Source organism: Tupaia chinensis, unplaced genomic scaffold (genome assembly GCF_000334495.1).
Source record: "Tupaia chinensis unplaced genomic scaffold, TupChi_1.0 Scaffold000473_1, whole genome shotgun sequence".
Taxonomy (NCBI): Eukaryota; Metazoa; Chordata; class Mammalia; order Scandentia; family Tupaiidae; genus Tupaia; species Tupaia belangeri.
The window spans coordinates 1,290,599-1,315,236 of record NW_006159982.1 but is presented as its reverse complement, the minus strand read 5'-3'; the positions used below and the strand labels follow the sequence as shown (position 1 = coordinate 1,315,236).

Genomic DNA, 24,638 nt, shown 5'->3' with positions numbered 1-24,638 from the left:
CCTGTCCATCTTTTTCATCTCATTATCTTCAGTATTTTGGAAATTTTTCATTACTGATCTCAAAATTGGTTACTTCAAGGGGATCATTATAGCCAACGACTAAAGAAAGAGAAGGTATGCCCATAAATGGCTTATGCTAACTATCATTTCTCCCCTAGGGATGGATCCAAACTATATGAGCAAGTGCCTAATATCTGAACAAAGTGGAATTCTGTTGACAAGAAAGGAAGTGGAAAAAATAAATGGATAGGCAATTAACCATATCTGTCACAGCAAAAGAAAAAAAAATGTTCTGTCTGGGGATGCTAAAACAAAAAATGGCTGAACTTCATTGATTACAATCTACATCACATTTGGGAAATCAGTGTGAGACTCTTCCAAAACCAACATGTTCTCCTCCTAAATGAGCTTATGACAAACTCAAGAAGGAAAATATTCTAGTTTTGTATAAATGTTGGAACAAGGTTTAGGATGCTAATTTGGGCTTCTGGTTTTCATAACAGATTGGGAGATTGAATTTGCAGTAACTTCTCATTAAGAGTTAAAGGTTTAAATTCTGCACCTAATGGCTATCTTCCATTTATTAGTCCTACCATTAAATAGGTTATATGCAACTCCATAAACATCTGGTATTTCCCCAAGGACAGAGCCTCTGATGGTCTCATAGGTTGAATGTCCAACCTCTTAAAAAACGGTGAGCCAGGCCAAGATGTAGCTCACCTATCTGCTCCAAGTCTTGGCTGTTTCAGAAGAAAAATGGGCTCTGCACTCCCACACCTGCTGACAAATCAAAACAATGGCTCTTCTTCTCTTCTCCATATGTCTATGGTTCCAAAGAAAGTGACCACCCTGCCACTGTGCAGGTGTATAATGCAGGCAGGATACAAATAGCACAGAGGGAACAAAGCATTATGGGCCAACACAGGGCACCCACATGACCCTCTGCGGGCCTAAGTCCAAGATGACCATTACAACAACAAACAGATGGTATCCAGGACAAATAACACCCTCATGTACACTGCCCAAGGAACGAAAGGCTAGCAGGAGGGAGTGGGCACACAGCCAACAAATGCTCTGTTAGATAACACAGCTGTGATTTCAACACCAAGCAGATCTATTCACATTTAAAATGCAAGAATATGCCAACGTTTGGTATAGGACATCTGTGGAATGCTGCCCATTTTCCCACCCCCTTGCAAAAACAGCAAAGGAGAAAATGAAAAGTGGGAGAAGTAAAATTTCCTATTATTACAACAGTGTAATTTTGCTGGGAAACTGGACACCAAATCCCCAACTACACAAAAGGTTGAATGAAGTTAAATAAAACAGATCTTCCTTAGGCACAGAGTTGTCCTAAGAATTAACAGAAAGAAACTTCCCTTACTAGGTGTAGAATGGAATTCTAAACAAGACTATAATAATTAAAAAACAAAAAAAAAAACCCACAATTTTTTTAAAGAATGGAATTCTAAAAGAATCTGCTGGGCTGGTAGATGGCTTCTTAATCAACTGAATTCCTTTATTTTCTAATAGGAATAGTGTATGGTAATATATCAAGAGCTTTGGACTGCGTGGTCAAGACCAGAGCCCTGTTTTGCTTTGCCACAAATATAGTAACATCTTTGATTCTATTCCTGGATGGTAAAATACTACCCACTTCACAGCATTATTATAAAGCAAATGAGGCTCACCCCAAGTGGCAGAGTAGCAGAGCTGCTGGGCTAGACTGAAAGCCATTAGGGAAGGCTCTGGATCACAAACCGGGGTCTACCTGAACACTCCGGGGATGCCCTTGGGTAAGCCTGTGGTCCTGGCTGGCTGTGGGGTGGGGACAGAATTAGGGTGTTGGATTGTGGCATGTCAATCCTGTTGAGGATGCTTATGTCTCTTTTCTTCCCTCACCATCAAATATATAAACTTTTTAAAAAATGTGTATCAAATGATATAAGCACTTGAAACTGAAAGGATTTGATCTGGCAAATATGTTTTTATACATTACCCTCTGGTCATCTTTACGACGTACTAGAAGAAACATTAATAACAAACTACAGTAGTGCTATTCAGCCACCATTGTCTTTGAATAGACAGAGGCTGATGGGAATTTGAGGGGCTGACATTCAGTGAGCAAGTCAATTAAAATTGTGTGTTTCTTTGTGATTTTTTAAAGAATTATTTTATTTAACTTTATTTATTATTATCATTATTATTTTCCAGTTTGATCAGAGAGAGACAGAGAGAGACAGAGAGAGAGAGAGGAAGTGAGAAAGCAAGCCACCAGATCTGGTACTCGAATGCAGTCAAGTGGGAGTCCATCGTCCTTAACCACCGCACCACCTGCCAGCCCCTCCTTTTGATTTTTTAAGACATCAATACAACCAACCATTTACACCCACAAATACACCAAAGTTGCACAGAACTGGCCCTGCCTCCAACATCAGAATCAACATAAAAGCCATCACCTTCCTTTTCAGGCTAGAGGCAGCTGTGTTTCTAGAATTGTGGCAGACAGAAATCTACTGGGTCATCAGGAAAATCATAATGCATTTTTTTTTTACATAGAAAAAACATGTCATGACTTTCTTAACCTAATACATCTCCATTTCTCTGTCAAGACTATGCAACACATCTTCTCCAGTATCACAAAGCAGGAAGGGAAGACAGAGATATACTGAGAGAATGGGTAAGGGGTAAAAAAAATGAATTCCTGGCAACCCCATTCCTAAAATTTTCCAGAGAAACAATAATATGAATGGAAGTTTTGTAGAGTTGAAACAAATCTAATTCATTATAACCTATTAGAAGCTAAACTGATTTTCTGGGCTCAAACATAGGCATAATTTGCAATGCTGTTTCTATAAGCAAATGTATTCTGAGTTCCAAAAAACAATTTATATTTGAACTTCAGGAGCACAACTTATTTGTAAATAAAATTGCAGCAATTGTTTTCTTTGGATATTTTCAATGAACCATGCAAAAACTAATGAATGGTTTTTGCAAGATCAGTAATTAAATATGTATAAATCTACAGTGATTAAACTCATTGGCATCAATGGTATTGAAATTGGTAAGAATTTTGTTGGGTAGAATTTGATCGGAAATAAATGCAGTATGTTGGATGAACAGCTCTATCTATTTTAAGCTACAGTATTTTAAAAAATCATCATGTAATTATCTGTATACAGAGTAACCAACATTTTATTGTGTACAAAATCATTAAATGTAGGTAAATATTAACTAACTAAATTAAACATCATGACAACTCTGAGAGTTATATTCAACTTTGTCATTGAGGAAACCCTGGCACAGGATCAAGTCATTTGCCCAAGGTCATATGGAGAGTGAGCCCAAGCACTCTGACACTTACTTTTGATCTCATTAAAGATTTGTACCCAAGACTTCATGAATCTTTAGATTTTACATGATTTTCCAAAATAAATTCTTTAAAAGGATTTACCTTCATTTAAGTAAATAGTTCTTACGTATTGAGTTAGTATTTAGTCACTTACAGAAACTTAGTCTCATTTTACATTTTTGAGAATTTAATGAGGTAACAAAAGTCAGATGCAATTACCCTAGAACTAAAAATGTCTCCATGTCATGTAGAATATGGAAAAGCTACTTACATCTTCTGAATATCTGTAGTATACAAATCATCTAGACCAGCCGGATTCTCAAAAGGAAACAGGACACACAAAGAAAGAGAATGGGCTCTGTATTTACAAAGCTAGAGTTGAAACTCTTTGCTTTACTACTCCTTGGGCCAAATACTTCACCTCTCTGAGCTTATTTCACCTTCTGATGGACAATCATTTTTCAAAGGAACCGGAAGACTTTAAAATTTTCTTAGTTTATTTCTTTCAAGTGAGAGTGTGAGCAAGTGCAAGCAAGAGAGAGACAGCACTCCCAACAGGGTCCTGATGCCCCAATCCACCCATGCCTTCAATCAGTCCCAAATCCTTGGCAAGCTTATGCCTGGTGTACTCAAGGTCACCAGGGTTGACCTGAGACCCTTCCTAGGTGGGGCTGCCCCCAGAACATAGCTTTTTACTTATGCACCACCATCTGGCTCCCAGGAGACACATTATTATTTTAATTGTCAGAGGACACATATACTCACAGGACACAGGGAGAGTGAGACAGCACTCCCCAATGGGGCACAGTCACACAATTCCTTCTGCCCTGTCAGGATTTGAGGCATGCATGCTCATGTACCTAGCATGTTTTCCATGCCAATGGGGCTGAGATCTGAATGATGGTTGGCCATGTGGGTTCCAGCTCCCTTAATCACTAGGCTACAGAGCTGACCTGGGAGATACATTATTAAACAAGGTCCTCCCTGACTTATGAGCTAGAAATTGTACCTGTGTTAATTTCAGCTATAAAGATCCTATCTCACAATGGCATAAAACTTAAGCAAACAAGTGGAAAAAACTCATAAAATGTGTATAACTTTGCAGTTTTTAGTAGTTGAGCTCAGCTGGGTAGTGGTGTTGGATACATAGCTATGCCCAGGAATAGGATGCTACTGTTAGAGTCCTTGGTATTTTCCTATTAGAATATTCAGTGGGTTCTTCTGAAGTACTCATGGGTCTAGTTTCTCATTACTCAGTCAACCTAGCTTAAGACCCCTTCCTTCAAAGGGAAGACAACTTCATGAATAGAAGTAGAACATGGCTCAATAATTCTCAGTTACCAATTGGCAGTTACACCACCTTTAGGTACTTAATGTTCTCTTTAAGAAGTAATTGTGTCCCCTTCACCAACCATAGAAGAGAAATAAGAAAACTGCCATGATTGGTTCAACTTCTCATTGTAGCACAATAAATCTATAGCTTACAAAAATTGATCATGGCGGGACCAGCAGTTAGTGTAATAGCTATGTCGCTGGACTCCCATGTGGTCGACCACGACTCGAGTCTCGGACCCGGTGGCTTAAACTCACACCGGGCGTGTGTGCATGTATGCCCAAGATCCCGAGAGGAAAATGGAGAAGGGACTGCGGCGTGGCCATCTCCCCTGGGGGGTGATGTCTCGTTTTCTGTCTCTCTCTGTCTTTCTGGCAAGCGCAAATGCCCTATAGCTTAAAAAAAAAAAAAAAAAAAAACACTCTCCAAAAAAAGAAAAAAAAAATTGATCATGGCTTATTTCCCATTTACATTTCTCTCATGAGATATTTTCATAGCCTGAATTATTCTGGAACAACTTGGAAATTTTAGATTAACAATCAACATTTCAATTAAAACACCTAAAGAGTAGTTAGAAGCATTTGTAGACAGTTGGAAAGTGGAAGAGGTCTCCCCTTTTAGAGTTAGAGACCCCTGGGAAGATATGCCCTGGTTTCTTTCCTAAAAAACAAACCTAAAAATTCAATAGTTCCAACAAAATTAATAAACTGGAATCAAATAAGAAAAACCACAAACAAATCTCAAAGAAGGTGAATAAGGAACAAGGAGAAGAAATGACTCTTAAGAATCCGGCTATATTTAAATGTTGGTTTTTATTCCCCTTGTATTGAAGATGTAATCCCTTTGGGCTGCTGACAACCCCAGTAACACTAAGGGCCATTTCAAGGCCTAAAAAACAAGGCCAAAGAATTGTCTCAACCAGGCCCCTCATTGTACAGGCAAGAATCTGATTCCCGGGTCACTGAACTAGGTGGATTTCCCCATACAATTTGTCAGGTGGGATCTTATTTGTGATTCAAAAGGTTTATAAAATACTTAGCATCGGGGCTGTAGCATAGTTACTTTTCCTACCATAAACATTAAGCTCAGGGTATAATGAATACTGCTAGGTAGAAGGAAAAAAAAATCTAAGGTCCTAGCTTTCCATTGATAACATTTTGAATAACTCTCTATGATTACAAAAATGGAAGTATTCCATGTCACAAAAACAAGAGCTAATGCACACCCAGAAAAAGATGAAGACGTTTTCAAGGACCCAAGAAAGTCCCTAGCAAGGGCTACTGAGTGGAATCTTCCAATCACTGGACAAAGCCAATAAAGCTGATGGCTTGGTCCCAGCAAGGTCTACATGGGGCCATGCCCTTGGGCACATGGCAGCCTTGGGATGATTTATCATACAGATACTGCACCAGACCACAACCTCAAGCAACTGAAGAAACAACAGGAAAGTCAGGATATCAATTTCAGCAGATGAATATTAAGCAGCTTAATATTACTGAAGCACTACCCAACAATGGAGGCCACCTGGCAAAGGACAATTTAAAAATATAAATGATTGGATTTGTCAAGGTTTGTGCATCAATCTGAATTGAAAGTCAAGTACAAATAATCTTGGGCTCGTGTCCTGAAAAATGTTTAACTCTGATTCAAGGATGCAAGAGCTTGTTCATGTTTTTGGACTTGATATAGTTCATAATGTCTGCCTGTTTTCTAATTCATATCACCAGTGAATGAGCGGAAAAATACCATATCCCTGTGTCCTTGCTGATGCAATTTAATGGGTACACACAAACATACTAGGCACTGGGTGGATAAAATATTCCCTTACAATCTTTATGAATCAAATTCTAAATCATGTCCTTTCATTATAATTGAGTATGTTCACTAAATATACTACTGTCATTTAGTCAAGGATCTATATTATTTGTACAAATATCTTTTCTAACAGGCTGTTATAGTTGGCAAGAAACAGCACCAATGTTGGTATCTTCAAACTTAGAAATAATTTTTACAGAAAACAAAGGTGACTTAGAAAACATTTTTTTTTTATTCACGATAGACAAGTGTGTATACATGCATGAGAAAGAAAGGGAGAGCGCGAAAGCACCTTAGATAAGATATACGGATCCCCTTCAGCCCATTGGGATCTTGGGTACATGTATAAATACCCAAAATGTTTCAGGCTGACCGGTACAATGACAGAAAACATGATACAGTAATCCTCTGAGGATCCTACAACCAGACTAACCAGAAATCAACACATCTCTCCAACACACAAACATATGTACAAGTTATATAACCAAATACAAAACACATTGCAAGGATGAAAACACCTATATACACACGTGTTCGTTTTCTTTAAAAACATATAGTATGGTTTTCTTTCATTTTACTCAGAGAAGTCCTTGATCAAACTATTTCACACCTAACATTAAACATAGGAAATATCAAAGTAAAAGTTTGCATTTCCTGGGAGCTGTTAATTGGAAATACAAAGTATGTTTTGCATTTTTCACTGTAAAACACCAAAAGTTGTTATATGTGGCCTGCCATTTAATTGTAACATTTTACCAAAAAGCTCTACACAGTGCTATTTACATTGCAGTAGAGGAGTACCAGTGAATAGGTAATCAGTGCTTCCAAACTTTTCCAATACTAACACATAATAGATCTAAAGGGTACAGCACATTTAGGCTTATGAAGAATTGTTCTCTTCCCACTGTTAAATTACTCCTTAACTAAAGAAAATTCCTGCAGGCAGACTCCTATCCATTTCCCTACTGTCACCTTCCAGGGGTCCTGGTACACAAGGTCTCTTCATTGAACTCTGCAGTTCTCACTGCCCTTGGGCTCAGGTCCAGCTTCTGGGCTAGGGGTAAGTTGGCCTCGCTTGACTCTCAGACCCTCCCTGGGGCTGTCCCCAGAGAGGTTATTGACCGCAAGAGATCTCGTGGTGGGTTCTCGGAAGGCAGTGCCTGAGTCCACTGGGCTCTGTTGAGCAATCTTGACCTGTAACACAAACGTTGTTGTTTGAAGTTTAACTCATATTCACATTTCTACCACGTGAAAAATAAAAGCACTGTGTCACTGAGTTTACTTTCTCTTTCTCTAGCAGTTGCACATGGCTTTAGTATTTCTTCTTCCATAAGAACAGGACCCACTAACAAAGAAGTGGGGAGGATGTCAAAACCTCTAACAAGTCATCAAACTTTCCTTGACATTTCTGATGGCCACAGACTTGCTCCTAGGGTAAGTATGACATTTCCAGGTTAGAAGGTAAGCTCTTGGGGGCGGGGAGGGATGTCTAGGACCTAGTTATCTGTGTTGTTCCAGAAGCCAACAATATGCTTGACTATATGGTAAACAGTCAATCAGTTCCTAAATGAAAACCCAAACCTGCCAACATTTGTTCCAAATGAGTCCCTGCTGTTATTTCAAATAAGTATAATCCAAATGAGGAACACTACCTTCACAGGATGGAAGCTTTATGACATCTGAAGGATTAAGACCTGTTTCTTTTCTTTTTAAAAAGAATTATTTACTTAATTTTATTTATCATTATTATTTTTTAATTTGACCAGAGAAACAGAAAGAGAAAGAAAAGAGAAAGTGAGAAAGCAAGCACCAGGTCCGTGACTCAAACTGTAGTCAGCCATGTGAGAGGGAGTCCAGCGCCCTAACTACCATGCCACCTGCCGGCCCCAAGACTATTTCTCATCTACAATTATTATCCTCTTTGTCTTATTTGTTTCCATATAAAATTTGGATTACAGCAGTAATCCAAACAGTAAAGGTGAGGAAGAATAAATCTTTTTGATGTCCTGCTGTTTAAGAGAAAGTGGCAGCTCAGAAAATAGGAAACTTAAGAAGATGGGATAGCTGGTTTTTTTTTTTTTTTTTTTTTTAATGTACATAACAGCAAAAAAATATAGGGGCAAGAAAGATAAAGAACAAGAAAATTGGGAACCAGCAGTTAGCGTAATGGCTATGTCGCTGGACTCCCACGTAGTCGACCGCGGTTCGTGTCCCGGACCCGGTGGCTTAAAACTCACGCCAGGCGCGTGTGCGTGCGTGCCCAAGATCCCGAGAGGAGAATGGAGAAGGGATTGCGGCGTGACCATCCCCCCTGGGGGGTGATTTCTCGCTTTCTGTCTCTATGTCTCTCTCTGTCTGGCGAGCGCACGCGCCCTACAGTGAAAATCTCTCCAAAAAAAAAAAGAACAAGAAAATTAAGTATAAAATAGCTTCAGGGCCATCCCATAGCTGGATCCCATATGACAAACCACAGTTCAAGTCCTAGACCTGGCAGCAGCTTAAGAAGGCAAATGCCTAAAATTCTGAAGGGAAGGATGGAACAGGAAGGACTGTAGCATGACAATTCCCTTTGGGGGTTGTTTTCTCATTTTCCTTCCTCTCTCTCTCTCTCTCTCTCCAGCAAATGCATGCAGGCAAACTTAAAAAAAAAAATTCAAGCGGTAGCACAGTGGAAACACAACTGGTAGCACAAGTGAAAGGTCCTGGGTTTGTGTACCAGGACTTCACTGAGCACAGACGGTGTGTGCACATGTGCCTCTGGTCCGGGCAGGCTGAGAGTGTGAATGGACTGCAGCATGAAGACCCTACTGGGAGTGCCCCTCTCTTTGTATCTCTCTCAGAAGAAAAAACTTAAAAAAAAAAGAAAAAAAAAGTTTTGCTTAACCAAAGTCAAGGGCAAGAGTGGAAGATTCAAGTAAGATTTTAGAAGAAAAAAAGGAAGTGTGCTCTCTGTACAAGAGCTGACACAGTGCTCAAGACAGATGTTGAAAAGTGACTACGTGACAGACACTCCCTGGGCAACAGACTTCCAGGGTCTGCCTTCTGAAGCAAGAAGAAAATAGAATGGAAATTATTTTCCCATTTATATTCTTTCCATAGGAAGTACATGGTTTTTAAAAGGCAGTTAAATACTTTTCATTACAGAAAACACAGTAAATCTGGCCAACAGATCAAATCCCTGGAAAGCTTGTTTCTACCTCAGATTATGTGCAAGAACCTGAAACAGCAGCCTGGAAGGATCAGGACTAATGGAAAATTACTGTCCATGGAAAGTTGAAGGAAAAAAAAAAAAACAAGAGTTTTACTGGTTTGGTTTCTTTCTTCTTCTTCTTCTTCTTTTTTTTTTGTTTCTGTTTTAAGAGGAATAGTGATTCCAAAGACAAGCATTTTCCTTGAACCCACTGGATGCACAAGTCAGATTTTTAGGTGCACCCTAGGGGAGAAAGAGAGGGAGAGAGAGAAAGGAGAAAAGAGAGAATGTAACTGCATAAAAACCCTGAGCCAATAGGACTTTATTAAAAAAAAAAAAAAGTTTATTCCTCCCATGAAAGAGGAGAGACAGACAGACAGATACCCACAAGGTCTTCACACTACAACCTAACCCCAACCTCAGTTAGCTTAGATCAAGGGCACACGAGCATGCCTGGTACGCAGAAGGTCCAGACATGACCGAGGATTGTTCCTGTGTGAGCCCAGTTGTATTCCACTGAGCCACTACCAGGTCCCAAGATCTTTCTTAATTTCGATGAAGAAACTGAAGCCCACCTCTTGATTTCTTCCTTTCTAGCCTCGATTTCTGATATTAAAATGGGAACGCTGTATTCTGTGAGCAGAGTTTAAACTCTGGACTTAATCCTCATGCTGGGTAGCTGGTTTCAGAATGGTCCATAAGTAGACAAAGTCAAACTCACCAAGAATCCATCAAGTAATGCCTCATTACTCCGTCTCGCAAGTAATTCTGTAGCCATCACGGAGAACAAATACATGGATGGCTCAGTGAAAACAGACCTCACTAGTAGACAAAACAAAACCCCACGGAACTGCTGACCATCTCTGCACCGAGGTACCAGCACTGTCCAAGACAGCCTTCAGGATTAGAGGCTGATCAATCCTTTGGCCCTGACTGTCAGGTCGAAGCTCAGGAGACCAAGACCATAGTCACTGATTCCCTTGCCCGCAGCAAACTAGGGGTTCTTGGGCTTATCCAGCCCAGTTTCTTAACAGAGAATGATCTTCCCCTAATTTGCATTTTATCTCATATGTCCCTTTGAATTTGTCAGATGCCACTAAAGGTCTTGCTAAATGACCTAAACAATCATCTCTCTCAAAACTTAGATGCAGGGACCAGCAGTTAACGTAATGGCTATGTCGCTGGGCTCCCACATAGTTGACCACGGTTCGCGTCCCGGACCCAGTGGTTTAAAACTCATGCCAGGCGCGTGTGCGGGCGTGCCCAAGATCCCGAGAGGAGAACGGAGGAGAAGGGATTGTGGTGTGGCCATGCCCCCTGGGGTGGTGGTGGGAGGGGTGATTTCTCGCTTTCTGTCTCTCTGTCTCTCTCTGTCTGCTTGGCAAGCACCCTATAGCAAGTTTAAACTCTGGACTTAATCCTCATGCTGGGTAGCTGGTTTCAGAATGGTCCATAAGTAGACAAAGTCAAACTCACCAAGAATCCATCAAGTAATGCCTCATTACTCCGTCTCGCAAGTAATTCTGTAGCCATCACGGAGAACAAATACATGGATGGCTCAGTGAAAACAGACCTCACTAGTAGACAAAACAAAACCCCACGGAACTGCTGACCATCTCTGCACCGAGGTACCAGCACTGTCCAAGACAGCCTTCAGGATTAGAGGCTGATCAATCCTTTGGCCCTGACTGTCAGGTCGAAGCTCAGGAGACCAAGACCATAGTCACTGATTCCCTTGCCCGCAGCAAACTAGGGGTTCTTGGGCTTATCCAGCCCAGTTTCTTAACAGAGAATGATCTTCCCCTAATTTGCATTTTATCTCATATGTCCCTTTGAATTTGTCAGATGCCACTAAAGGTCTTGCTAAATGACCTAAACAATCATCTCTCTCAAAACTTAGATGCAGGGACCAGCAGTTAACGTAATGGCTATGTCGCTGGGCTCCCACATAGTTGACCACGGTTCGCGTCCCGGACCCAGTGGTTTAAAACTCATGCCAGGCGCGTGTGCGGGCGTGCCCAAGATCCCGAGAGGAGAACGGAGGAGAAGGGATTGTGGTGTGGCCATGCCCCCTGGGGTGGTGGTGGGAGGGGTGATTTCTCGCTTTCTGTCTCTCTGTCTCTCTCTGTCTGCTTGGCAAGCACCCTATAGCAAAAAAAAACCCTCTCCAAAAAAAAACAACTTAGATGCCATCTCAGTGGAAACCTCATCATCCTGAGTTTCTAACTAGCTGCTTTAGAAAATAATACCTTGGTCTGTATCTTTAAAATTAAATGATAAAATATGCTTAACAGATGAGGCAAGGATTTTACAGGGTAACCAAAAATTACCAAGCTAGATTTTGAAGAGTTTAAATCTAACCATTAAGTCTTTAACCTACTCACGAGAGGAACCCCTGCCCCAATTCATGTGCAATGGCACAAAACTGCTTAGCATTTTTTACCTGCCTACTGAACTGCATGTAACCAATGCATCAAACACAGATCTGCAGGAAACCATGGTTACTACTCCATCCTCAGCAGAGTCAATAGTAGTGTGGAAAGAAGGCCCCCTAGTGTGCAAAGCTTTTTCTTAGACAGTAACTCTGAATGCCAAATGCAAACTGGTTTTTTTACCACCAATTCCTCATAAAAGACCAAAAAAAACCACTCATGTGGTGATTTCATAAGACTCCCTAACATACCTTTATGAACACCCAGTACTGCAGTCACTTCAAAATAACATTCACAACTTCACTCAACAAGCACTTGTCAACTATTATACACTGCATTTGTCATCAGGACACAGGTAAACCATAGATATAATCAGTCACCTCACAGACTTCAGATTGCAAACCAGGTAACAGATATTGAAACAAGAAATTACAATAAAATGAGCTGCCTTAAGATAGCAGAAGTCCAGAGCACTAGCTATGTATCTGTCATCTGATAGTTTTCTGTTTTAAGAGAGTCAGCTACTTCCTTTGATATCTCTGTGTGAGTCAAATAGGAAGATATTAGATTTTACTTAGGGGCCAGCCCAGGGAGAGGAGCCACCTATCTAACGAAATGGCATGGTCCACACCAGGAACTTTCACCTGACTCCTCTTGTATAGCAGCTCAGTGGACAGTCTGTGGTTAATACCTATGATCAAGGTTGGTAGCATTACTCTTTGGGGTATTAGTTGCTTTAAGAAGTTGTGCTTATAGTCATTAGAAAGTCAGGACATACCTGCAGTGTGTTCTTACTGACAGCATAAAAATTTAAACCCAAATTTTGAATAAAGGAGAGAAAGAGAAATTGCTAGGGGTGGGGAGGAAAATTTGTACAAACTGGTAAAATATTTCTAATGAAAGTAATGGGAAAGGACACACTAGGTGACAGAGAGGTTGGGGTGCTTGATCCCACATGGTCAACTCCACAGCTTGAGTGTTGGACCTAGAGGCTTGAAAAATATGCCAAGTGCATGTGCATGCATACCCAAGATCTAGAGAGGAGAATAAAGGACAAGAGATTGCAGCATGGCCATTCCCTAGATTTCCATTTCTTGCTTTCTCTCTCTCTCTCTCTGTCTGTCTCTCTTGGGTGAGTATATGTGACCTATGGTAAAAATAAAAAATAAAATAACAAGTAATGGAAAAGTAATTTTAATTCATTTTAATTCTTCTTTACCCATAAATTAAAACCGTTATAATGTAAATTATGAACTTACAGTAATAAGTTTACCTAGTAGGGTATAATTTTTTAATGCCTATAGTTCTTATACATCAACAAAAACAAACTTGCAAATCTATTGTTCAAAGTTATCAGACTCCATACTTAATTGCACTCTAACAAGTGAGTAATCATGTAAAATTGCAAACTTTTGAGGGCCAGTCCCACAGCACGGTAATTAAGTCCTATGCATTAGATGCTGGGGCAATACGGCTAACCTCAATTGGAATCCTAGTCCTGGTCGCTTTTAAAACAATCTGGGCATACATGCCAGATGTATGTTCCAAATCCTGGCAGGATGGAGAAATGGAGAATGGACTGTAGCACGATCACACCCCACTAGGAGGATGCTCTCTCTCTATTTCCTCCCTCCCTCTCTCTCTCTCTCTCTCTCTCTCTCTCTCTCTCCCCTCTAAGCATTCTCTCTCTGTGCTAAGCATGAACCCTCTGGCAATAATAATTTTAAAAAATCACAAAATTTGAAACTTTTTGAGCTACTCCAGCAACTTCCAACAATACCTCTGTGGGCTCCATTTTGAAAAACACTGGCATTGTGGCTAACGTAAGGTTAGACATTAACACTGGGTAAAATCTTTACGATTCTTCATTCCTTTATGAGAATTCAATTAAATGAGGCGGAGGCCGCAGGAGCCGGAGCAGGAGCTGCAGCTGCAACAGCTCAAGCACCTGGAGTCGTTTCATGAAAAACCTCCTCCTGAGTTTATCAAGGTTGGCGTTGCAAACGTTATGGTCACCGAACCAGCGACCAAGAATGCCCTTTCTTTATCAAAGGTAACCAAAAGTTAGAGCAGTTCAGAGTAGCTCATGAAGATCCCAGGTATGACATTATACAAGAGAATAAGACAAGAAAAGGATATAAGGATACAGCAATTAAAACAGTTACTGGAGGATTCCACCTCGGATGAATATTATGTTTAGCAGCTCCAGTTCCTCAGAATGTAAAGAGAAACACAAAGAAAGAAAAGCATAAGAAAAGAGCAAAGAAAAGAAAAAGAAGAAAAAAGTGAAGCACAAGTCTTCGAAGTCACATGAGAGTTCAGACTCAGAGTAGAGTGACAGGGACTTCACTTGTGTGGAGCATTGTATTCAAAATCAAGCATTGTGGCCAAAGAACAAGGAGGATGCAGCTGGAGAGTAACAGGACAGGGGACTGAGAGGAGTAGAGCTGGCCTCACAGCTGTGATCCTCCCTGCTTCTAGTGAAGACGACCCATAGGAGAGTGACTTGTCTCTCCAGGTGCTAGCTCTGGGTGGTGTCTGGTTTCGGGCAGGAAAGCTTTCAGTGCCCTACCTGCCGGTCACAGAGTGGACCCTCTGCAGTGCACCTGCGTGGTGGCAGAGAGAAGGGAACCTCCGAGAAAGCTCCTCCAGGCGCTGCTGTAGCCTTTGCACTCACAGTGGGGAGACTCGGTTACCGCAGGCTTCATGCTTAACTCTCCTCTGTTGTTGAGGATAAGAAAAGCTCGTGGGGCCAGCAGTTGGTGTAATGGCTACATCGCTGGACTCCCATATAGTAGACCGCAGTTCAAGTCTCGGACCCGGTGGCTTAAATTCATGCCGGGCGCATGTGCGTGCGTGCCCAAGATCCTGAGAGGAGAATAGAGGAGAAGGGATTGCAGTGCAGCCAAACCCCCTGGGGGGTGATTTCTCGCTTTCTGTCTTTCTGGCAAGTGCACACGCCCTATAGCAAAAACTTCTCCAAAGAAAAAGAAAGAAAGAAAGAAAAGCTCACTATTTTTTTTAAATACATGTATACTTATAGGTAATACATGCACATGGTCCTATTAAAAGATATGTAAGTCTTAATAATGAAAACTCTTCCTTTCTTACTTCCCTTCCCTAATACTTACCATTGTTACCAAGTTCTTGTGAAGTTTTCCAGAATATCAACAAAAGATAGATTTGTTTTGTCTATACAACTGCTATACACATTGATCTAAACAACATTTCATTTTAATTGTAATGGTATAAAATTATTTTAATATCAAGTATATTTGGCTTTCTTGCCAATAAAGAAGAAAAAAATTAATATGAGAAAATAAAACATGCAAGTAAAATGCATGTACTTTACAAATGTATATGAAATAAAGCTTGTTAAGCAAATAACAATAACATTTAAATAACATTTTCTAGTCTGTCTGTAAGGTACACAGAGATCAGTAAATCTTCCCCATCCTCAATGATTAAACTAGACAAATCCATAAACAGAGTTCATTTGTTTAGGTATCTACTGAAATATGGGAAGAGGGGTCCTCAAAATGTTCATGGAACATGCATTCTATGAAGAAAAAAAAAACTGCATGATTTCATGTATGAAAGAGAAGACACAGAGACAGCGAGAAACACCTTCCAACAAGGTGATCACATGGTAATCCTTTTTCCTCCAGTCATTCATCTCATCAGAATCTTTGGCACATACGTGCAAGCCCAATGTCTTTACTCAAGCAAACAGGGCCAGGATTCGAACCTCAGTCAACCATGTGGCATCCAGCTTTCTCTGCACAGTGCCTAACCACTGCACTATAGTGAACTTCTTAAAGTCCCCTCAGATGTGTTTTTGTATGATGTAAATAAAACACATAAGGAATCAATAGCTGGGGAGCAGATGGGCGAAAGTTAAAATTTAAAACAAGCAAGGACCAGTACCTGTGGCCATCGGGGAAACTGCCTCTTTCAATCCTTTAAAAGGATTGCTTGAAACTTTCTCACAAATCCACTGAGTTTTAGTAAGACAATGCCATTTTCCACAACACTATTTACAAGTGGTCTGTTTTGTCAAGGACAAGATTGTGCACCAGAATATTTATCCTCAGGCCTGCTCACGACTGACTTACTCACATCACACAAGGTCAAACTTTGAAGGGCTCCTGAGTCAGAGGGGGCAGTGTCTGACCCTTACCCAGATAACAGTGCAATTTCCTGGGTCTCAACCAGCACATGGATGTTCACAATAGTTTACCTTTTGTGATCTGCTGCCACCAGCTGTTCGTTTGGAGGAGTCTACGAGAATTTTGTTGCCAAGACTTAGGGGGGATAATGCTAACTTCTGTGCAGCGAGGCGCGGACTGGTCCTGGTTGCCATGGTTGTTCTCCGCAGGATGTAGGGGCTGGTCTTTCCCACTGGGATGTCAGCAAACCCTAAGGGCAGAAAAGCTCACTGTCAATACTGCTCTTCAGGTCCTATCGGCATTGGAAATGATGGTTACTAGGAAAAGTTTTAACAAAGTAACTCCAAAAACTGCTTTCTCTCAGTCACAACAGACAATGGATTACACAGCATAGTTTTCCAGGAAGTCATCAAATTGAATAAATAACTAACAGATTTTCTTATTAGAAACATAAAAAAAAAAAAAAACAGTGGGGAAACAAAATAATCTTATACAGAAAAGTATTTTTCTGCCTTATTCTTTTTTAAAAGAATTATTTATTTTATTTATTATTAATTTTCACATGAGTTTTGCCAGAGAAAGATAGGCATGAGAAAAGAGTGAGAACGTAAGTCGTCAAATTCAGGGCTCAAACAGCAGTCGGCCATGTGGGAATTACAACACCTTAACCACCATGCCACCCGCTGGCCCTTTTTCTGCTTTTTCTATGAGGATGTTTTACCTTGCATTTTTCTTTTTTTTAAATTCTATTTTTTTATCATCATAATACCTTGCATTTTTCTAAGAGCTAAAATACACCAAAAGGCCTTATTGTAAACACTGGATTAGCAAAAATGAGTAAAATGGAAATGAAAAAGAAAAGAACCAAGGCTAGCTCTTGTTTAAAGAAGGAAATGCAAAGTGGTAACAGCTACTTCAGGTGACCACTCTCACGGACAAACGGGAAGGACCGGCCTTCCTAAGGGTGATTTCACATGCACTTACATCGTATCTGTGCAAAGAAGGAGCTGACCTGACTTTTGATGACCAAGAGGAGAAAGTCCCTCCCAAGAACACTAACCAGTAGCACGTCACACTCACTTCAGAACAGAATTCAAGGCTAACTAAAGAAGCATTTGATTTTGTTTTTAGCCTTTTAACTACAAATAGAAATCACCAATAAGTTGGGGGGGGCAGATTTTCAGTTTGCCCTGTAGTATTTTTATATTATACAATGAGAATGAACCAATAGAAAAATGACTATGTGCTTGACTACTACAATATCAAGTTGCTATAAAAATTTCTAAACTCATACTCTCTCAATTTCTACATGTATTTTGGCCACAGGCCACTAACAAACAGTTCCTAGACTGAACTGGTACCTGGACCACACTTAGGGAACACATGGGGGAATTAACAAGACAAAGTGTCTCAGTGGCTCCAGTCAGGGGGCTAGCATCAGTGAGCACATACTCCAGCTCACCTGCTAGCGTGGTCAGACATGACTGAAGATATAAAAGCTTGAAGGATGTACTTGATTTAAGGATTTTTCAGCATAGAAATATGAAATTTTAAACAAGTTTTGGATAGTCATCTTTCGTATCTACCAACTCTTTTGGTAGTGTAACATCAGTAATTAGATTTCTGTCATTATCTCATGGTGGTAAGGAAAAGACATACCTAACAAGTTGAAAAGTGGACTATCATTTTAGATGGTCAACTAGTATTGTTACACAATAGTCTAAAAAGCAAATGCTCCTATTTTCTTATAAGTACATTTTTCTGCCTTTTTATGAGAAAGAGAAAGACAGGGAGGGAGAGAGAGAGGGAAAGGGGAAGACAGAGTATTTTTGAGATAATCTTGCTTTGTCACTATCCCAAGCCTCCCAATTAACTGGGATTATGAGTACACACAACCATGTAGGAACTGAATCCAGACCTCCTGTGTGGCCTCCAGACTCCCAAGTAGTGGTACTACCTATATGCCACCGTGACTGTGCCTATATGTGAATTGTTTCGTAAAATTTCAAAATAACACAAAACAAGGGACCAGCAGATAGCGTAATGGCTATGTCGCTGGACTCCCACGTAGTTGACCGCGGTTCGAATCCCGGACCCGGTGGCTTAAACTCACGCCGGGCGCATGTTCGTCCGTGCCCAAGATCCTGAGAAGAAAATGGAGGAGAAGGGATTGCGGCATGGCCATCCCCCCTGGGGGGTGAGTTCTCGCTTTCTGTCTCTCTCGGTCTGTCTGGCGAGCGCACGCGCCCTGTAGCAAAAACCTCTCCCCAAAAAAAAGAACACAAAACAATTTGTTTTCAAATTGCACATACCTTTCTTCACAACTTCTGGAAGTCCCTCTGGCTCAAACTCTGTATCTTCTGTGTCGCTTGCAGAGTGAGGAACACTTTTGACTATTTTTCTACTTTTTTTAGAAAATGTCTCTGGGGTAGAAGGTACTGATCCTCCATCATTGTCAGAAATCCCACTAGGCCTCTGCCTCTTGCCTGAAGTTTTATTTTGACCAGATGATAACTTCTTTTCAGGAACAGAAGAGACTGGAGAAGGTCCTGGAACAACTGAATTTAGCGAAGGAGAACTCCGAAGATCATGTTTAGATAGTTGTGAACTCAGGCGAGCAACCTGTGTTTCCAACATCTCTCTAGCCTTCTCTGACTTCTCATGGCTTATAAGCAGTGAACAGTACTTATCCAAGTATTCGTCAGCCTCCTTACTTTTCTCTTCCAGAGTTTCTTTGAGTTCTTTCATTTCGGTCATTAATTCATCTAGATTAGGATTCACAATAGTACCTGTCCAAAAGAAAGTAACAGATTATATATAACCTATAGCTTCTCTAATTTACACTAAGCATCAAGAAGCAGATAATCTTAGACCTATTCTTTGGTACTCTGAGAGGCAAGGACGATGTCTACATATGTTCTTAAATTTCAAAGAACTATTGTTTGGGAGGGGATAGTATAGACAGTATAATCAAGGTGTACTCTAGTCGAATACCTGTCCCTTATTGGGTTAGTTTAAACAAAATACATCAAAATCTTAAACTTGTACTTCCGCAATTCATTAAACTTTGTGGTAGAGCTAATTATGTGATATGAAATGAATTAGGTTTGCACACCTCCTAATTTCCCCCAGTCTATCACAAGTGAGTAATAAAAGCCAGTGAAGATAATGGCATCTCTTCTTCACAGAACTGGAAATGCACTATTTCCTCCTCAGATGTCTCCTAGTGTGTGCACTGGAGGACACAAGGAAGCACCAAAGGTGCAAAAGCTTCTACGAATGACATTCTTATGGTGAACATAGGATCCCTGTTGACAGAGGGGAGAGTTAGTGCTCTTTGGGCAAAATCATTGTGATTAATCCTGTGTGCACAAAAGTAGGAGGGAAAAAGGCATTCTTAACAGAAGAGTTGAGAAAAGCTATCGCTTAATTGGCTGGGGTCAAAACAAGAGAGGGGTGACCATAAAGCCAAAAGTAGGTGATGAGGGTTCTAACTCCATCCAAATAATACAAATGTAATTTAGGAGTATATATTAATAACCTAGGAGAATATATTCAGAGCAATACAAAGGAATTAAGTTCTCACTTTTTGGTGATGAAAATTTAACCTCCAGTACTAAAACGGAATTTATAGTAAGTGTAAAAGTTAGCCCTAAAAAAAAAAAGATTATGACACTTCTGTTTATAGCTTTGGAAGACAGAAGGGGACAGTGACAAAGCAAATCCAGAAAAACACTGAAACCATTTGGAGGGAATGTGGGGTGTGAGAGACAAGAGTTTGAAGAAACATTATAAAAGATGGACATCTTGGTCAACTTGTAGCTGCTATAGTCAGCACAATATCTGTAAGAACAACTCCCTGAAACCCCACCTACTCCAAGCACACATCCTAACATGGTGCTCTGTCCCGAACAGCCTTAGTCCAGAGGAGCCACTGACCCAAGTTTGCCATCATCTATTGACACAGCACACCCATTCCACTCTGGGAGTGTAAGTGGAAGAAAGTGAGAAAGAGCCTTATCATAGCTCTTCCTTTTTTTATTTTGCCTGCACACCGAAAAACATAGTTCCCCCACTGGTTCCCCTTAGTTGGCCCATGCGGACAGACCAACGGCAAGCACAATCAGCTATTTATAAACTTTCTAATGCCAATTCAGAGGACAATCTGCTTTTGACAAAGATTCTACTTAAATGCACATCAACATGAAAAACTCTCCTTAGAATCACTCACCAGCAAAAGGTACCACCAATTTTGGCATGTTTTACAGAACACAAGATGGGATAATTCTGTTTTAAATGCAGGCTTCATTCTGAATCCTATAATGACCCCAAGCTGAGCACAAAATTCAGAAACTTAAAAATGGATAACTTCTAAAATTCAGCACTCCCTAACAGAACAAAACACTAACAACACTTCCTATGTATGCACAAGTGTGTTATTTCACTACTGGAAAGCAGTTTTAGCTGACTGATGTGCCACAGTTAACACTCACCTGTCTTCTGTTTCTCCAGAGCAGCTTCAAGTTGAGACAGTTCTTTCTGCAACATCCCCTTTTCCTCTTCCAGTTGTTTACAGGATTTCATCAACAACTTTATTTTCCCCTGGGCACGTTCATTTTCTTTCTTCAGCTGACTTACATATTTTAGATTGTCTACCTATAAAACAAAAGAAATTCTTTTTGTAAGCATATGAAAAAATCTGAGATATAATTAAGAATCACATTATTGTACATTCACAAATTATGTTAAAAACTAATATCTAAAGACAGGCAAAAAAATTCACCTTTCTGGGACCAGCAGGTGGCATAATGGCTAAGTCATGGGACTCCCACATAGTTGACTGTGGTTTGAATCTCAGACCCGGTGGCTTAAACTCACACCGAGCGCATGTGCGTGCGTGCCCATGATCCCGAGAAGAGAATGGAGGAGAAGGGATTGCAGCGTGGCCATACCACTGGGTGGTGATTTCTGGCTTTCTGTCTCTCTGTCTCTGTCTTTCTGGCAAGCACACAAGCCCTTTCCTACTCAATTCTTGAACTCTCCCCAATAGACAACACAGTTTACCATTCTCTTTCTTAGCATTATAAGCATACATCATCGTTCCTGAGTTAATGCCCTATTATGTGTCTACTATGTCTCTGTTATTTTCCAGTATGACTCACATTTGGTTACTGGGGGTGGTGAGGGAGTCAGCCCAGGCACATGTTCTTAGTGGGTCCAAAATTCTCAATGAAAAGATTGATCATTTCTAATTACATACCGCTACACAATCTTAACACCTCGAATGGTGTTTGTTTTATTGTAGTCATAATAAGCGAAGGCCAAATGATATTACATTATGGCTCACTATATAAATTTTAATTTTATAGCAGCTCAAATAGGCAGTGCATGATCATTGGGACAACTGTGTCATCACACATATCAGTAGTACAAGCTCACAGTTCCTTATCTACAATTTCAAAATGAAAAGCAAAAGAAAAAGCTGTGAAAATGATTTAGAGGCAAAACCTGATCTGACCAGACAGGAAGATATTTACAGCTTTTATCCTACCTTGTAAGATTATCCATATAGGGACCAGCAGACGGTGTAATGATTAATATGTCACTGGACTTCCACTCAGTCAACTGCAGTTCAAGTACTGGAGCCAGCAGCTTAAAACTCACACTGGGCATTTGTGCATGCATGTCCAAGATCCGGAAAGGAGAATGGAGGAGAAGGAATAGCAGTATGTCCATCCCCCCTGGGGTGTGATTTCTCACATTCTGTCTCTTTGTGTCTCTCTCTCTCTCTCTCTCTGGTGAGCACACACACCCTATAGCAAAAAATCTCTTTAAAAAATAAAGAATATCGATGCATTTTGTCGCAGAAACATGAATTACATTATGAATTATCGTCCTAGACTTGTTGGCACATTATATCATACATGGTGCATGTACTATATCATACAATATCTTTAAAAAATGCAAAATTCTGGGACCAGCAGATGGCAAAATGGTTGCATCACTGGACTCCCATGTAGTCGACTGCAATTTTGAGACCCAGACCTGGCAGCTTAAACCTCACACCAGGCACGTGTGCATGTGTGCCCAAGATCCGGAGAGAATGGAATAGAAGGGATTATGACATGGCCATCCTCCAACAGGGGTGATTTCTTGCTTTCTGTCTCTGTTGTTCTCTCTCAGATGAGAAATTTGTATGCATCCTACAGCAAAAACCTCTCTCCAAATATAAATAAATAAAAGTAGAATTCTAAAACAATCTGATAAGGGAATATCAAACTGCTAAAACAAAGGAGAAAATTAACCGGAGGACCTTGTTCATGGTACAAGTCAATCGACATCATAGCTTGGATCTCTTATTTTTCATTACTGTATTTTTTTTTTTTTTGAGGGGTTTTTGCTATAGGGCGTGTGTGCTTGCTAGAAAGACAGAGAAAGACAGAGAGACAGAAAGCAAGAAATCACCTCCCAGGGGGTATGGTCACGCCGCAATCCATTCTCCTCCATTCTCCTCTCGGGATCTTGGGCACGCATGCACATGCGCCTGGCATGAGTTTAAGCCACCGGGTCCAGGACTCAAACTGCGGTCGACTACGTGGGAATTCACCGACATAGCCATTACGCTAACTGCTAGTCCTACTTTTTTTTTTGAGAGGTTTTTGCTATAGGGCGCGTGCACTCGCCAGAAAGACAGAGACAGACAGAAAGATATAAAGTGAGAAACTGCCCCCCCCAGGGGGGATGGTCACACCGGCAATCCCTTCTCCATTCTCCTCTTGGGATCTCAGGCACACACGCACATGCACCGGCATGAGTTTAAGTAACCGGGTTCGGGACTCAAACTGCGAGCGACTTGGGAACCAGCAGTTAGCGTAATGGCTATGTTGCTGGACTCCCACGTAGTCGACCGCGGTTCATGTCCCGGACCCGGTGGCTTAAAACTCACGCCGGGCGCGTGTGCGTGCGTGCCCAAGATCCCGAGAGGAGAATGGAGGAGAAGGGATTGCGGCGTGACCATCCCCCCTGGGGGGTGATTTCTCGCTTTCTGTCTCTATGTCTCTCTCTGTCTGTCTGGCGAGCGCACGCACCCTACAGTGAAAATCTCTCCAAAAAAAAAAAAAAAACTGCGACCGACTACATGAGAGTTCAGTGACATAGCCATTAAGCCAACTGCTGGTCCCCATTTCTGTATTTCTTAATATCCCAGAGGATGGATGTGCTGACCAAAGAGAAAGAGAAAGGACATTGGGGACAGTGAGAAAACACATCCCATGAGTCATGGTCACACCAAACTCCCTTCTTCCCTCTTTCTTCCTCCTTTCAGGATTCTGGGTTTATACCCTCACTTGCCTGGTGCTTCTCTCAAGCCACAGGGTCTGGGACCACAGGGTTGATTTTGTAGGATCCAGCCACCCTAACCACCATGCCATAGGCTGCCCCTTATATCTATATATTTTTTCTTGAACTAACATATTAGCAATGTTACAGTAAATCTGTACTTGCAAAACCCTATTTCTGATTCTAATCACAACTGGATTGGAAATCCATTGAATTCAATTTCAATGGTGCCTATCAACTAGTATCTCATTAAAATTGTGTAAGATTTTGGTAGACTCAGCTAGCAAACAAGGTACCATTTTGTACATAAGAAATAAATAGGTATACACACACACACACACATATAGAGAGAGAGGCACATTCCCCACAGCAGAACAATCAAAGACTGAAAAAGCAGAGTATGAGCAAATAAGTAAACCTACAGGTGGCCTGTGGTGTGGAGATTAAAGCAGATTGATTCCACATGGCCAACTATGCAGTTTGAGTCCCAGACCAAATTGCTTAAAAAACATAGCAGGTACATGTGCAAGCATGCCCCAAATCCCCAAAAAACGGAGAAATGGAAGAGAAGAGACCGCAGCGTGACCATTCCGCATGCGGGGTACGAGGTGGTTTCTCACTTTCTCCCTCTGTCTCTCTATGATGAGTACACACACCATCTGGGGAAAAAAAAAAAAAAAAAACCTTGAGGCTATGTGTTTATATTATTTTTAAACCCAAATAGCTCTCATTTTATAGCAGTAGAACATCAGTAATCATTCACTGCTATTTTAAACTTTGTCAGTTAGTATTTAATTGATAAATATTCTTCACCTTGATAGTTGCATATAAGCTATCAGTATAATAAGCTTATACTTAGCTTTCTATTTATATATAGTCAATTAACATCGTAATTATAAAAATAGTGGTTAAGATGCTGAATTACCACATGGCCGACTGCAGTTTGAGTCTCGGATCTTGTAAGTTAAAACTCAGGCTGAGGGGACCAGCAGTTAGCGTAATGGCTATG

General features: G+C 40.8%; 1 protein-coding gene and 1 long non-coding RNA gene across 3 annotated transcripts in view; one reads left to right on the top strand and one right to left on the bottom strand.

Moving 5' to 3' along the window:
• Nucleotides 1-6,740: 6,740 nt before the first annotated feature.
• The window catches only part of CENPF (centromere protein F), a 62,567-nt gene continuing 44,669 nt past the window's right edge, over nt 6,741-24,638 (bottom strand). For both annotated transcript variants that reach the window (XM_006155828.3, XM_006155827.3), the window contains exons 17-20: nt 20,785-20,947; nt 18,604-19,080; nt 16,363-16,541; nt 6,741-7,694 (exon numbers count right to left, since the gene is read on the bottom strand). In XM_006155828.3, the coding sequence (XP_006155890.1) occupies nt 7,503-7,694; nt 16,363-16,541; nt 18,604-19,080; nt 20,785-20,947 (1,011 nt within the window). In that variant the 3' untranslated portion in view covers nt 6,741-7,502. The remainder of the gene's footprint in view (nt 7,695-16,362; nt 16,542-18,603; nt 19,081-20,784; nt 20,948-24,638) is intronic.
• Nucleotides 7,730-9,804, top strand: LOC114009127 (uncharacterized). Its single transcript, XR_003550598.1, has 2 exons — nt 7,730-7,934; nt 9,121-9,804. It is a non-coding gene; the product is annotated as an uncharacterized LOC114009127 (long non-coding RNA).